At 37.5% G+C, this 16,779-nt stretch overlaps 1 protein-coding gene across 6 annotated transcripts in view; it reads left to right on the top strand.

Moving 5' to 3' along the window:
* The window catches only part of SESTD1 (SEC14 and spectrin domain containing 1), a 136,983-nt gene that overhangs the window by 108,605 nt on the left and 11,599 nt on the right, over positions 1 to 16,779 (top strand). For all 6 annotated transcript variants that reach the window (XM_058549348.1, XM_058549347.1, XM_058549343.1 and 3 more), the window contains 6 exons: positions 7,126 to 7,320; positions 7,849 to 7,963; positions 9,402 to 9,561; positions 13,021 to 13,102; positions 13,838 to 13,960; positions 14,741 to 14,932. In XM_058549348.1, the coding sequence (XP_058405331.1) occupies positions 7,126 to 7,320; positions 7,849 to 7,963; positions 9,402 to 9,561; positions 13,021 to 13,102; positions 13,838 to 13,960; positions 14,741 to 14,932 (867 nt within the window). The remainder of the gene's footprint in view (positions 1 to 7,125; positions 7,321 to 7,848; positions 7,964 to 9,401; positions 9,562 to 13,020; positions 13,103 to 13,837; positions 13,961 to 14,740; positions 14,933 to 16,779) is intronic.

The following is a 16,779-nucleotide window of genomic DNA, read 5'->3' as shown; positions in this document are numbered from 1 at the left end:
CCTTCTCCCAATTGTTAGGTTGTCTTTTCGTTTTGTTGATGGTTTCCTTTGCTGTGCAGAAGCTTTTTAGTTTGATGTAGTCCCATTTGTTTATTTTTTCTGTTGTTTCCCTTGCCTGATCAGACATGGTACTTGAAAATATGTTGCTAAGACCGATGTTGAAGAGTGTACTGCCTATGTTTTCTTTCAGAAGTTTCATGGTTTCAGGTCTTACATTCACGTATTTAATCCATTTTGAGTTAATTTTTGTGTGTAGTGTAAGATAATGGTCTACTTTCATTTTTTTTGCATGTGGCTGTCCAGTTTCCCAGCACCATTTACTGAAGAGACTTTCCTTTCTCCATTGTATGTTCTTGGCTCCCTTGTTGAAAATTAGCTGTCCATAGAAGTGTGGGTTTATTTCTGGGCTCTTGATTTCTGTTCCCTTGATCTGTGTGTCTGTTTTTGTGCCAGTACCATGCTGTTTTGGTTACTATAGCTTTGTGGTATCTTTTGAAATCAGGGAGTGTGATACCTCCAGCTTTGTTCTTTTTTTTCAGGATTCCTTTGGCTATTCAGGATCTTTTGTTGTTCCATATAAATTTTAGGATTCTTGGTTCTAGTCCTGGAAAAATGTTGTTGGAACTTTGATAGGGATTGTGTTGAATCTATAAGATTGCTTTAGGAAGTATGGACATTTTAACTATGTTAATTCTTCCAATCCAAGAGCATGGAATATCTTTCCATTTCTTTGTGTCGTCTTCAATTTCTTTCAGCGATGTTTTATAATTTTCATTGTGCAGATCTTTCACCTCTTTGGTTAAGTTCATTCCTGGGTATTTTATTCTTTTTGTTGCAATTGTAAATGGGATGGTATTCTTAATTTCTCTTTCTGCTACTTCATTGTTAGTGTATAGAAACACAACTGATTTTTGTATGTTGATTTTGTATCCTGCAACTTTACCATATTCATTTATAATTTCTAAAAGTTTTTTGGTGGATTCTCTAGGGTTTTCTATATATAAAATCATGTCATCTGCAAATAGTGACAGTTTCACTTCTTCCTTTCCAATTTGGATCCCTTTTCTTTCTTTTTCTTGCCTGATTGCTCTGGCTAGGACTTCCAGTACTATGTTAAATAAGAGTGGTGAGAGTGGGCATCCTTGTCTGGTTCCTGTTCTTAGAGGGATAGCTTTCAGCTTTTCACGATTGAGGATGATATTAGCTGTGGGTTTGTCATATGTGGCCTTTATTATATTGAGGTGCTTTCCCTCTATACCCATTTTATTCAGAATTTTTATCATAAATGGATGCTGTCTCTTGTCAAATGCTTTCTCTGCATCTATTGAGATAATCATGTGGTTTTTATTCTTTATTTTGTTAATGTGGTGTATCACGTTGATTGATTTGTGGATGTTGAACCATCCTGCATCCCTGGAATAAATCTCACTTGATCAAGGTATATGATCTTTTTTTAATGTATTGTTGTATTCGATTTGCTAGTATTTTGTTGAGGATTTTTGCACTGATGTTCATCAGTGATATTGGCCTGTAATTTTCTTTTTTGTCTGTTGTCCACGTCTGGTTTTGTGTCAGGGTAATGTTGGCTTCGTAGAATGAGTTAGGAAGCTTCCCCTCCTCTTCAGTTTTTTGGAAGAGTTTGAGAAGAATAGGTATTAAGTCTTCTTTGAATGTTTGGTAGAATTCATCAGGGAAGCCGTCTGGTCCTGGTCTTTTATTTTTTGGGAGATTCTTGATTACTTGATTCTTGATCTCCTTACTGGTGATTGAATACTACTTATTCTGTATTTCTTCTTGATTCAGGTTTGGAAGATTGTATGATTCTAAGACTTTATCCATTTCTTCTAGATTATCGAATTTGTTGGTATATAGCTTTTCATAGTATTCTCTTATAATCTTTTGTATTTCTGAGGTGTCCATTGTAATTTCTCCTCTTTTATTTCTGATTTTACTTATTTGAGCCTTCTATCTTTTTTTCTTGGTGAGTCTAGCTAAAGTTTTGTCAATTTTGTTTATCTTTTCAAAGAACCAGCTCTTGGTTTTATTAATTTTTTCTATTGTTTTCTTAGTCTCTATTTCATTTATTTCTGCTCTGATTTTTATTATTTCCCTCCTTCTACTGATTTTGGATTTTGTTCTTCTTTTTCCAGTTCCTTTAGATACACTGTTAGATTGTTTATTTGAGATGTTTCTTGTTTGTTGAGATAGGCCTGTATTGCTATAAACTTCCCTCTTAGAGCCGCTTTTGCTGTATCCCATAAATTCTGCCATGTCATATTTTCATTTTCATTTGTCTCCAGGTATTTTTTGATTTCTCCTTTGATTTCTTCATTGACTCAATCATTGTTCAGTAGCATTTTGTTTAATCTCCATGTATTTGTGGCTTTTTGATTTTCTTCTTATAGTTGATTTCTAGTTTCATACTGTTGTGATCAGAAAAGATGCTTGGTATTACTTCAGTCTTCTTATATTTGTGGAGACTTGTTTTGTGGCCTGATATGTGATCAATCCTGGAGAATGTTCCATGCGCATTTGAAAAGAATGTGTATCCTTTGGGTTTTGGATGGAATGTTCTGTATATATCTACTAGGTCCATCTGTTATAGTGTGTCATTTAAGGCCAGTGTTTCCTTATTGATCTTCTGTCTGGATGATCTATCCATTGGTGTAAATGGAGTGTTAAAGTCCCTTACTATTATTGTGTTACTGTCTATTTCTCCTTTTATGTCTTTTAATAATTGCTTTGTATATTTAGCTGCTCCTATGTTGGGTGCATAGATATTTACGAGTGTTATATCCTCTTGCTGGATTGTTCCCTTGATCATTATGTAGTGCCCTTCTTTGTCTCTTGTTACAGTTTTTGTTTTAAAGTCTATTTTGTCTGATATGAGTATTGCTACCCTAGCTTTCTTTTCATTGCCGTTTGCATAGAGTATCTTTTTCCATCCCTTCACTTTCAGTTTGTGAGTGTCTTTAGGTCTGAAGTGTGTCTCTTGTATACAGCATATATATATGGGTCTTCTTTTTTTATCCAATCAGTCAGGGTGGTGGTTCTTAAACTTTAGTGGTCCTAAGAGTCACCTGAGGTGCTTTTTAAAATGCCTCTTGCAGGCTCCACCCCCAGAGACTCTGATTTAGTAACTTAGGATTGGAGCTTAGGTCCTTTTACTAAGCACTCCCAGGTGATCTGATGTAGATAGTTCTCACTGTAAGAAATACTATCCTAGGACTCTAATCCTTTAGTTTACTGTTTTTCTCTGAATCATTGCTGTTACTTCTTCAAAGAATTGAACATATTTATTTAGAGCATTGACTAAATTTGTAAGAACCATAGATTAGAATATGAAATCTCTTTCTGTCTTAGAACACTACAGTGATAATTTTCTCAGGTAACATTTTCTTTAAATCGGTCAGTCTCCATTAACCTTTGTAATCACTATGTGGTTTAAAAAGTATTTTAGGGCTGGCCCCGTGGCTTCGCGATTAAGTACGCGCGCTCCGCTACTGGTGGCCCGGGTTCGGATCCCAGGCATGCACCGACGCACCGCTTCTCCGGCCATGCTGAGGCTGCGTGCCACATACAGCAACTAGAAGGATGTGCAACTATGACATACAACTATCTACTGGGGCTTTGGGGAAAATTAAAAAAAAAAGGAGGAGGATTGGCAATAGATGTTAGCTCAGAGCCGGTCTTCCTCAGCAAAAAGAGGAGGATTAGCATGGATGTTAGCTCAGGGCTGATCTTCCTCACAAAAAAAAAAAAAAGTATTTTACATTTATTATCTAATTAAATCCATACAGTAAGCAATAAAACAGGTAAGACAGATACTGTCATCACTGTTGTATATAACCGGGTTTCTCAGCCTTGCACTGATGACACTTTGGGCCAGATAAATCTTTGTTTTGGGGGCTGTCCTATGCATTGTAGGGTATGCAGCAGCATCACTAGCCTCTACCCACTAGATGCAGTACTACCCCTCCCTCTCAGTTGTGACAGCCAAAAGTGTCTCTGGATATTGCAAAGTGTTCCTTAGGGAGCAAAATTGCCCCCAGTTGAAAATCACTGCTGTAAAGAAAGAAACTGGTTCTGAGAGATCAAATGACTTGATGAAGATCGTACCCTTAGTAAGGAAAAAAGACAGACCTTGAGCCTGCCTTTCAAATCCAGTGTTCTTTCTGTTACATGTGACTACATCATCTGTGTAATGATATCCAAAGATTTCATAGTAGTTCAAGCAATAAAACAATATTACAAATTAGAGAAACCCAAGTTTTAGGTACAGGACACAAGAGTAGACCACATTTAGACCAGTACCTGTTTATCTACTTAATTTAATATCAACACATCTACAGTGTCTAGTATAAAGTATTTTATCTGTTCATTCAATACATGTTAATTGAGCACATACTAAATGTCACGTGTTGTTCTAGGTTCTTGGGTATATAGCACTGTCTTATAATGTGGAACTTTTGTTCAAGTTGGGCAAAGAGAGAGTAGAAAGCAATATACATAAGGCTTCCAGGAAAGACCTCTCTGAGGAGATGACATTTAATCAGAGGGTTGAAATGATATGAAAGAGTAATCCAAGCAAAGGGCAATTCAGATCAGGGCACAGCAGTAAAAACACCCTGAGGCAGGAGCTTACTTTCCATGGTAAAGGACAGCAGGTATGTTGGTGGTGTTGGAGTGCAGTGAGCAAGGTGGGGAGTCACAGAAAACAAAGTTTCGAGAGGGAGTTAGCAGCCAAAACATGTCATGTGATTTTGGCTCACAAAAAGTAACTCGAAGTTTATTTTAAATGTTATGTGAAATCATTGGAGGGATTTTTGAGCAGTGACTTGTTTTATGTTTTTAAAAGATCACTGGCTATTGTATGGAGCATAGGGAGTAGGGACAATGAAACAGGAAGACAGGAGGCTGTTAGAATAGAGGCAGTAGAAGTAATGAGAAGTTGTTGGGTTCATGAGGTTGAGCCAGAGAGACTTGCTCTTGGAAGAATCAGGCGTTTGGCCTTAGCAACTATTAAGATGGTGAAGACTGGGAGAGAAGCAGGTTGGGAGGCTGGAGAATCAGTATCTTCAGGGGCAGGTTAAATTTTAGATAGTAGTCATCCAAATGAAGATAGCTAATAAACAGTTGGGTGTCAGTATCTGGGGTCAAGGGGAGGGGTCAAGATTGCGGATGTTAATTTGGGAGTTATCAGCCTACAGATGTTATTTAAAGGCATAGGACTGGATGAAATCATCCAAGCCCAAGGAGTATTAATTTAGAAGAAAAGGGCCTTTGGAAAGCTGATGCCTCGGTGACTCCTAAATTTAGAGGGCAAGAAGAGAAAGGAGAGGCAGCAGAGGAAGCCAAAAAAGAGCTGTTGTGTCTCAGGAAACAAGAGAAAAAGGTGTTTCAAGGAGGAGTAAGGGGTCACCTTTGTCAGATGCAACTGAGAGGTCCGATAACATAAAGACTGAGAATTTGATAAGACTGAGAATTTGATAAGAGTAGGAAGGACAAAATCCTGATAAGAGTGGATTAAAAAGAGGATGGGAAATGAAAAGATAAAGTGAATATAGAGCATATTCTTTAAGGGAGATTTTTTTCCTCATTGAGGTTTAATAATTTATAGTAAAATGCACATATCTTAAGTGTATATTTTGTTTTTTAATATAAGGTACTACAGCTTATTTGTATGCTGACAGAAATAATCCAGTTGAACAGGATGAATTGATGATAGGAGAGAGAAGATAATTGCAAGAGTGAACCTTCGTATAGGCAACAGAGAATGGATTATAACGCATAAGTGACGCAGTGAGCCTTGGAAACAGGGACAGTTCATCTGTTATTTTAGCAGGGAGGGCAAAGCATAGAGCTACAGAAGCAGGGAAGGTTATAGATTTGTCGGTGAGAAGATGAGAGAGCTCTCTTCTGATTGCCTCCTAGTGAGTTAAGAAGTTACATTTTTGGCTGAGGGTGAGGCAGTGAAAGGGAGTTGGAGATTTAAGGAGTGAAAAAAAAGATAAATAATCATGAGAATGGGAAAGTGAATTGACTAGGGAATGTAATAGGATTGCTGAAGGCCCATTTAAGGTTAAGTCATAACTTTAAAAAGCTACCTGTCTATATAGTTTTTATCCAGCCATGGTTCAGCCTCTCTGGTATAGGTGCACAATGGGCAGAGAAACCAGGTCTGAGGGTTTGCCAGGTGAATCTGTTGGAAGGAAGGAGAACTGGGCGTGAACGTGGTTTGTGCCCCAGGTGGTGGTTATAGGCTCTGATCAGCGATAGAAATGAGGACGTGAGGCTCCTGAGTGCTGGACAGTAAAACATGCTGAGGGCAATGGATTGCTGGACCTTTTGGCATGGTAGGAGTGACCATACTAAAGGATGTCAATTGGACAGTCAGTAGCTGGTGGTGAGAGAATGGGATTCTTGCAATTAAGATTTTGGGGCTGTATCATAGTATATGATAACGACAACATGTATATGTCTATTGGAGTAGGTAGCTGAGGTGGGATGAGGACAAGGTAGTTGGAAGTGATGGAGAGAGTCGAGGAACTGAGAATTCAGAGTGTTGGGTGAGTGTCTACGTCGAGGAAGTAGGTAAGAAGGCTGGCAGGAAGAGGAAGGCAGTGACCTCTGCTAAGCTCCGTAGATGAGGGCATGCAGCAGGGAAGGTTGGAAGGATGTAATCTGAGAGCATGCACCTTAGAGGAGATGCGGTTTTTGAGAGAAGAAATGGTCTGGAAATAGTAATGAGGAATGAGGCTGCCATCTCCCCCACCTCCAGGCTTGTGGTATGCAGGCTGTGGAAACAAAAACAGCCGTTATTTAGGAGGGCTGCAGGGCTGACTTTTTTCTCTGAGGGTGGCCAGGGTTCACACAGAACGAGAAAGAGCAGGGAACATTGTGAGGCCACAATGAGGGTATAAGGAATTCTGCTGTTGGCAGGAGTGAGTTCCGGGGACCACAGTGGAAGGATTTGGGGATTGGGAACTTTTTGTCCTCAATTTAAATAATCTTCCCTAGAAAATTCTCATATATGTTACTTTATCTGGAGAAATTATAAAATATAATACAGTTCTTCAGGAACTAATTTGATCCTTAATTCACTTTACAACATCTCTGCTACAGGAATGGTTTGCAGTATATGTGGAACTTAATCAGCAAATTGCAGCACTCTTAAATGCCGGGGATGAGGAAGATCTTGTGGAACTGAAGTCGCTGCAGCAACAGCTGAGTGATGTTTGTTATCGACAGGCCAGTCAGCTGGAATTTAGGCAGAATCTCTTACAAGCAGCTCTTGAATTTCATGGCGTTGCCCAAGATGTAAGTGTCTACTCTGATTGCTTTCTTTTCTTCAAATTATCTGAACACTTATCTGCACATAATTTTTGCAGGTTTGCATGTCTCCTAATTATTTTTCTGGAACAATAAAATAATTTACTGGCGGGGGAATGAGATAAAATTCTTTGATTTTTAAAAATTTTTGTTTTTAAGTCATTCTGCATGCAACTAAACCTTTTGTGTCTAAATAGAGTGTCCCAACCTAGTAGATAAATTTCATTTTAATTATTTCTCAATGTTTATGCTTTATAACATAGATTGAAATGGAAGTCTCCATACTCTTTTACATTCTGCTGGCCTGGGCATACTTCTTTGTCTTCCGGGTGCATGCATCTGTGTGTTCTATCTTTCAGATAACATGTATTCTAATTATTCGTCCTTGTGTTTTAACAGCATAGTCTTTTTCAAGTGTAATTGTGATAACCTCATTAGATATAAACCTCATTAATCATTAAACACTTTAGATGCTGATTACATCAGGGTTATCTCTTTGGTGTCCCTCTGCTTTAGTTGTCTCAGCAGTTGGATGGCTTATTAGGGATGTTGTGCGTAGATGTAGCACCAGCTGATGGAGCATCGATTCAGCAAACTTTAAAACTGCTTGAAGAGAAGCTGAAAAGTGTTGGTAAGCAGATTTTAAAAATGCTGAAACATAAGGGTTCTTTTTTTAAAAATATCATTACTATGGTTAGACAAGTTGACTTATACTGAACTAATTATAATTATTTACAGGGAATGCAGGAAAAATTAGTATAAAAAGGGTTTTATTCCCTTGAAGGGTGTAATTTATGCTAAAATTTTTATTTTTCAGTGTTGGTCAGTCACTCTTCCTTCACTGAGCCTTTAGCTCTTCCTGTCTACCCAGCTATGTCTATGGGTGCTGTGTCTTGCATATACTATGAACAGTGATTTGTAGTGCATGCATAAACTGCAATTAGCTGTGAAGTGTTCTGTGGTAAACCCTGTATGCCCAAAACTGTGTTTTATGCCATGATTTTTGTTGTTGCTATATCCTAACCTTGTGAAAAAATAGTTGGTTTGGTTCTGTGCATTTGTTTCTCCAAACTGGGAATATTGCCAGTGTTGCATACTCTCCAGGAGGAGGATGGTCCAATTTTATTAAGCTGGTTCTCTCACTTGACACAAGGGCTTTTAAATTTTACAGTGAATTTCTCTAGGTCATGACTGGAGAGGTAGATAGTGGATGTAAAAATGGAAAGGGGGCGTTGTATTGAGTGGGACAGGCGGGCAAAGGGGAATGGAAGAAAGGAAGCAGAAACTTAAGGCAGAGATTGAGTAGAAAATGGTGACACGTGATTGAACCAAATTAATTACTCAAAAGGACTTGAGGGAATGTGTTTGAAAAATCATGTTTGTATTGGCATTTTACTTGCTTGCAACCTTTGTTATTTTAACAGATGATATGCATAATACGTATTTACGATTTAATGTACCAAATGAAATTTGTTTTAAAATGTCAGAAGTTTTCTTGAGCCATATTTTTCCTTTAAAAAAGGAAAAAGAATTCTTGTATACTTATCTGATTTGGAGTATTGTAAACATGTTGTAAGTGTTGCTTCTTGCTGGGTGTAAGCTGACGGTGCCAATACTCAAAATGTTCAGCGTCCTTTTACAGTGATAATATATCGCTGGAGTGTTAGAAAGTATTGCAACTCTTATACACTTTTTTGAACAATAGTTTGCCTTGTTCTCCTAAAAATTAGACCACATAAAAACAGAAAGGAAACAAATGGAAAAATCTTACACATCAAAACAGAAATTCTTACGCTTTCTTCCTGCTTTCAGTTTTGAAAAGTACTTATTATCTATGGAAATTCACCTTTTGTGAGTTCTCTTGAGGGAGAGTTTGGCATGAGAGGAAGCTCCAGTTTGAAGCACATTTATAAGGGATTTTATTGCTTGAAATGTTCGGAGGACTCCATCCCAGATGTACAAAGCTCTTATACTTGGAGTCCAAGTACACTATCTGCTGAGAGGATTTATTGAGGGAGGGAAAGCACCTCCGTCGTTGGAGAGATTAAATCTAGTAACTTTTGTTTTAGACGTTGGATTGCAAGGTTTGCGTGAAAAAGGTCAAGGTCTCCTGGATCAGATCTCCAATCAGGCATCCTGGGCCTATGGAAAAGATGTAACCATTGAAAATAAGGAAAATGTGGACCACATACAAGGAGTGATGGAAGACATGCAGCTTAGGAAACAAAGGCAAAGTTGGACCGTTAATGTTACTTTTTGCTAAGACAACATAATATTGATTAAAATGAAGAGTGATATAATTTATATTTTCCATACAAAGTAAAAGTTCTTACCTGTTATATAGGAGGTGTGTAGTAGGTTTCTGGTGAATGTAATAATTACTTTGTATAACTGTACTAACAAATAATGGCAATTTGTTCAATTAATGGGTACTTTTCCCCTTTTTATGCAGTAGTAAAAATTTCAGTTACGCTCAAATACTTCACATTCCATATCCTCAGTATAGCCTATGACTCTTCTGCTTTTAAGAAAACCCTTTTTGGAGAATTTTGCTTTTCCATTTTCATTTGATTTAGAGTTACTATTAAATCTGCCATCTACATTGATCTGTTTTTTCATCTAAACTTCATATTCTTAAATTGTCACATATCCAATATTCTCATATTTACTATAGAAAGATTAGACAATAGACTCTGGGTAAGATGATATTTAAAATGTTTCATTTGATATAGAACTAGGAATTTAAAAGATTCTTTGAAAACTCAATTTGCAATAGCAACTGCAAAGTGTTGCAAAGTAAAGGATTAAATTAATATATTCAAGGGCCGGCCTGGTGGCGTAGCAGTTAAGTTTGTGCACTGTACTTTGGTGGCCTGGGGTTCACAGGTTTGGATCCCAGGTGCGGACCAATGCACTGCTTGTCAAGCCATGCTGTGGTGGCATCCCATATAAAGTAGAGGAAGATGGGCACGGATATTAGCCCAGGGCCAATCTTTCTCAGCAAAAAGAGGAGGATTGGCAACAGATGTTAGCTCAGAGCTAGTCTTCCTCACAAACAAACAAGCAAAAAATTAGTATATGCAGGTATACATGGTCTAGCATAGTTGTATGAAATTTTGGCACACTTAGAAATTTTGTCATCAACAAAACCTCACCGAAACTCTCCCTCTACATCACAGAGAAAATAGTCATTAGGCAGAAATTTGTTCTACCCTCATATCTGCAAGCGTAGCCACTTCATTATGTATTCTCATCACAAAGGATGATATAGCTCTGCTCTTATCAAAGCCAGTCCTTCCATGTACCCTTGTGTCTCCTTGCTCTGTCAATTCCCATTCTCTACTCTGATCCCTGCCCCTCATTTAAATGCTTAAATCTCTCCTATTTCAAAAAAATTAAACTGTTACGCACATACATATACCTTCCTCTTCAAGCCTTTTTTTGTCTTCTAGCCCTAGAGCTCTCACTCCTGAGGGCTGTCATTTGCAGGTCTAGTCTACACTCAATACTACTTCCTCACTACCTCTTGTTTACTCCTCAACCCTCCTCAGTCTGACTCTACCCTCACCCTTCCACTGACCTTGCTCTTTCTGATGTCATCAGTGACTCTGTAATTGCCATATGTGGTAAACACTTGATCTTGCTCAAAATCCAGGGAGTACTTCTGGTCCTGACCTTGCTTGACCACTCTGAATCTCATTGGACACAACTGACTTTTTATTTCTTCTTGCAACTCCCTGACTTTGAAAACACCCTCATGATCCCCTTTGTGGTACTTTCTTCTTTGTTTTCTTGTCCTCTAGCTAATTTTGCTGCTTCTAGGGTTTGTTCTGAAGCCAAATTCTCTGCTCACTCTATGTGTTCTCCCTGGTCGGTCTCACTACCTTAATGACTTTCTTTAATATGATCATGCTTGAGTGGTTATGGCTCTGGCCCTGACCCCTGTCCTGTGCTTCAGACCCATAATTCCGCTTGCCTACTGAGTATCTCCACTTAGATGCTCCATACACCCCTCAAACCCAATATGACCAGATTGGAATCATTATCCCCCAAAACGTCCTCTTCTCCTTTCATTTCCTATCTAGGTCAAAGTTACCATCAGCCACCAAACTTGGGATTTCTCCTAAAATCCTTACTCTCCCTCATCCCTTACAATCTAATCAGATGTCCAGGTTCTGCTGTTTCTGAATCCCGAACATTTCTTTGTTCAAGATCTTATCTCTTACCTGCCTCTGGCCTTGCTCCTCTCTAGTCTGTTGTACATGAGAGTAATCTTTGTAAAGTGCACATCTAATCACATAACTTCCTTGTGTAAAACCCCTCTCAGTGGCTTCCTGTTTTCTCAGATGAAGTTCAATCTCCTTGGAATAGTGTAGGAGACTCTTCATAATCCAATCCTGCATAATCTTATCTCCTATAACTTTCCCACAAAACCATACAGTTTTCACTTTCCTGAATGCATCATGCTGTTCCATGCGTCTGTAGATACTTCTTTCCTCATTTTCTGCCTAGCGGATTCCTATTTATTCTTCAAGACTCAGGGATACATATCCTTGGAAGTCTTTCTAGATTTTTAAGGCAAGTTAGTCACTTGTTCTTCCCTAGCCCCATAAAACCTTTTACACACTCCACAATAGCATTTATCACATGGTTTATTTAAAAGTTCATCTGCCACAATGAGATCATCTTAATAGTAGACACTGTGTCTTATATTGTTCAAGCACGTTATCTAATACCTGACAATATGTGTTGAGTATATGTATATCATCTTCATTAAAATGTCTTATGTTGTTTTTTAGCTTCAGATTTTAGAAATAATCATCACTTTCCTTCAGTCCCTTGTAGAATTACTTTAACCAAGTTGCATTTTAACAGTATGTCATGAGCTTTTATTGAGGACATCCTTATATAAAATAGCCTTGTGACAACGACTTCTGTGCCATTACTAAGCTTCTTTACGAACATCAACTGTAGTGGGAGTCAGTGTCTCCTGGGTAACTTGTTATTGGTATTTGGGTCTGCAGTGAGCTTCCGCCTTTCCACCTAAAGTCCATGGAATTACATGGGAATGAAGGGAATGGACCAGAGCTGAGTTAGATCAAGTCACCTTAAAAGTTTAATCCCTATGTTATCTAGGCAGCTCACAGTGAAATTAAAAAATATTCTGAATTATAGTTCTCTACACCCAGAGATGAAGAGGTTTTTTCTTCTTATCAAACTTAGGTGGAGTTTTTTTATAAATTCAAAATTAGATATTACTCTGGGTAACGTAATATAGTAAAAAGTGTTAATTTTTTAAATTTCCTTGGAGCATCATCCTCTAAATTCGTATTTTAGAAACTACATTTTTATCTTTGAAGCTTGTTTAATGCTAACTGGCAATGGAGATTTCTTTGGGTTTTAGTGTATTACTGTGTTTATGCTTTGCTTCAGTATTTTGCAGAATCCGTGCTTTCCTCAAGAGGGTTTGTGATTCAGTATCGTTCAGGTATTCTGAGGTTTTGATGTAACATATCCTTATGTATAGATACCCTTAAAATTCTTAAAAATCAATACAAAATAGTTGCAGTCTCCCTAGTGTAGAACTGAGTATTTTAGTATACTATAAAACGTGTGCCAGATGATGACATTGTATTAGTTATCAACAAAACTGGAATGATGTCCTAAATTTATGTTTGTGTTTATTAGATGTGAAGACATGGTAGATGTGCGAAGGTTAAAGATGCTTCAGATGGTGCAGTTATTTAAATGTGAAGAAGATGCTGCCCAGGTAAAGATCAATCAGGCACATTATGTAGTTGTTTTTTCCTAGAAGATTGATTTCACTTAACTGTAAACAAAAGTGTACTTTTCATGGTCCTAAGAAAGTAAATTCATTCAGTCAGATTCTAGTTTATACTATTAAAATAAGAGATTTGTATTCTCAGTTATCTTACTCGTCTCATTTGACTTATCTTCTCAATGAAATCCTCTATTGAGCTGGAAATTAGGATTATTTATTATTTATTATTGTTTACTTGATTGTCAGTTACATCCCAGGATAAAGACTGGTATAGCACATTGCTTTTTAACCCACAAGAAGGTTTTTCAGTTAGGTAAACAGTTTGCTATCTTTGTGTAATTAGCATTAGAGAACATTGTTTCAGCTTGACTTGGAGGAAATTTATGATTTTAAATAGTAACATAAATCTGTAATGAGATTCCAGTAAGATCTATATTACATAAATATGTGATCTTCTATTACTATAAATCATGTGATATTAATTTTAAAAGAGTGCTTCTCTTTAATAGATCTTCTCTTTAGAGTTTAAAAATTTTGAGGGGGTGGAGTGGTCATTAATTCATGTAGCTTGGTATTGAATGAAATAAGCTATTAAGAACTTAGGTTATAACTAATGGATTAATTAATCACATAATAGTAATCTTTCTTTTTATAAGTATGATGTTTCGATATGATAAATAAAGTGTTATGAATCCAGCTTCACTGTTATTTATTTTCATTTAGGCAGTAGAATGGCTAAGTGAACTTCTGGATGCTCTGCTTAAGACCCACATCAGATTGGGCGATGATGCTCAGGAAACGAAAGTTTTACTGGAAAAGCATAGAAAATTTGTTGATGTTGCACAGGTGCAGAACTGATTATCTTCCTTTTCTACAACCTCAGTGTTTGAATAGCTTTCTGCATGATTATAATGTAACTTAACCCTCCAAGTCCAAGAAGGTTAGTTATGTTATTCCAGAAGTGTCACAGAACTAAGAAAATGTCAGCTCTGCATCAAAACTAGCCTGCATAAACTTGAGAGGGTTTATGTTTCCCTCAATACAGGTTCTGATTCAGAATTAATAATCTGCTCCCTCTGATTAATGTTATACATCATAGCATTTTTTAGGCAATCCAACTGTTCGTTCACAAAAGTTAGAATGAAATATGTTAATTATATATAAATTAGAAACCCCAGTTTCTGCATCTCACCAGTGTTAGCATAACAATACAGATTTTTTTTGCATACGAAAAGTATCTCAATTTATTTTCCTTAATAATGGAGTTCACAGTGTAACAGTTGTGGTTTCCCATGTGGAATATAAAGTACCCATCTTCACCCACTTGTTTTGATGGAGTGAGCAAACATTCTTTTTGGCCGGTGGAATTGAGCAGACTGAAATGGGCAAAACAGAAGAAGAGAGGGAAGCCTAACAAGGAGACTTACTAAAAATTCACTGAAAGTATTGCTTCTCCTTCATTATTTATACATGCAGATAATTTGTAGTAATAAGCACCAGTGGAGTCATTCAGTGTTGGTTTCCAGTAGTGTTCCTTAATTGCAACCACAGTCCTCCTGCACACTTCCCTATCCCTCTTCTCAGAATTCTTGAATTATAATTTCATGTTTACTTTTTCTTTTTTAGAGCACTTATGACTATGGAAGGCAGCTGCTACAGGCCACAGTTGTGTTGTGCCAGTCTTTGCGCTGTACTTCTCGATCATCTGGGGATACACTTCCTCGACTGAACAGAGTGTGGAAACAGTTTACAATAGCATCTGAAGAGAGAGTGCATAGGCTGGAAATGGCTATTGCATTTCACTCAAATGCTGAAAAGGTTTGCTTTTTTTGAAAATGTAGTCTCAATAGTATTTATTGTATATCTTTAAAATGTGTTAATTTTAGGGCCTGCCGGGTGGCATAGCGGTTAAGTGTGCGTGCTCCGCTGCTGGCGACCCGGGTTCGGATCCCAGGCACGCACCAGCGTACTGCTTGTCAAGCCATGCTGTGGCGGCGTCCCATATAAAGTAGAGGAAGATAGGCACGGATGTTAGCCCAGGGCCAGTCTTCCTCAGCAAAAAGAAGAAGATTGACAGATGTTAGCTCAGGGCTGATCTTCCTCACACACACACACACAAAAAATGTGTTAATCTTATAATGTAATTATGTGATCAGTCTTTTTTTCAAATTTATGTTAATTCCATTGTTTAAAATTTGCATGTAATATATTGTCTTAGAGAGTTCAAGTTCTCTTAGTAATCCATACCAGTGCAGGAGTACTGAGGTTGGAGAAATCCAGAACCATCCAGTAGTCCTCTCTCAACAGTGCTTCTCTCCTCACCAGACCTGATGCCCAGAATATGCTCTCTGATCTTTAGGGCGTCAACTCCCATCTCTTGTGTTATACCAGGAAAGGAAACTTTGCTTTGGCAACTACTGCGAATTGTCATAAATTTTTTAAAAGGGCGCTTTGTAAATTTTTAATGTTTAAAGTAGAGACTGTCCAACAGAAATAATGAGAATAAAGATAAAATAAAACTCTTTTTTCATGTGTTGTCTTTAAAGATTCATTCTAGAATTGTATTATTTAATGAATTCATTAGTCTCAGAAACCAAAAATGAAATATGCAGTGTTATTTGGGCAAATTTTCAATAGAACCTTTTTCTTAACTCTGCACAGTGAAAATTTATAGCACCTAAACCTTACGTTTCCATTCTGAAGAAGAACTTTATTATGTAGTTAACTTTGTTTTGATCTCTTACAATGAAAGTTTATATGTAGGAGATGTTCAATACAATTTAAGATATGAGAAACCTGAGATGTAAATGTGATAGCCTAGTCTGTCAAACAAAAGAGATGTTGCCAGGAACCTCAGGGTTTAAGCAGTTTCTGTCTGTGTTATGCAGTACATCTGTTGGGAAATAGCCATAGTTAACTCTTTCTGAGCTGGTCACTGAACTCCATAGGCCAGTGTCTTAGTTTAAAATGGGCCTAATGATGATGAATCAAAGTATATAAAATGGCTTAACTTGTTTATCTACTGATTGTTTTAATGAAAAGCTTTTATTGAAGTATAATATTAACATAGAAAAGTGTATAGATTATAAATGTTCTGCTCAATGAATTTTCACAAAGTGAACATGCATGTGTAGTCAGTGCACTATTCAAACAATAGACCGTTACTAGTGCCTCAGAAGCTCCCCAACCTCTTTTAGTTACACTGCTCCTGCTACCCCTCCCTCCTGTCACTGGCCCGATTTCTAACACTACTGACAACTTTTTAGGATACTGCTTTTATTTATTTATTTGTTTGTTTGTTTGTTTGTTTGTTTATTTATTTATTTATTCATAAAGAAGATCAGCCCTGAGCTAACATCTGCCAATCCTCCTCTTTTTTTTTTGCTGAGGAAGACTGGCCCTGGGCTAACATCCATGCCCATCTTCCTCCACTTTATATGGGACGCCACCACAGCATGGCTTGACAAGCGGTTTATCGGTGCGTGCCCAGGATCCGAACTGGCGAACCCCAGGGCCACCGCAGCAGAGTGCACCACCGGGCCAGCCCCAGGATACTGCTTTTAAAATGTAGCTGCAAGAACATTTTAAAATCTAGACCTCTTTAAGAGGTCATATAAGAATTCGCTTGAGAGTTTTTTCATGGAAAATTGATGTTCCTGTTATTT

Source organism: Diceros bicornis, chromosome 10, assembly GCF_020826845.1.
Source record: "Diceros bicornis minor isolate mBicDic1 chromosome 10, mDicBic1.mat.cur, whole genome shotgun sequence".
Classification (NCBI taxonomy): Eukaryota; Metazoa; Chordata; class Mammalia; order Perissodactyla; family Rhinocerotidae; genus Diceros; species Diceros bicornis.
This window is presented reverse-complemented; position numbering and strand designations above follow the sequence as displayed.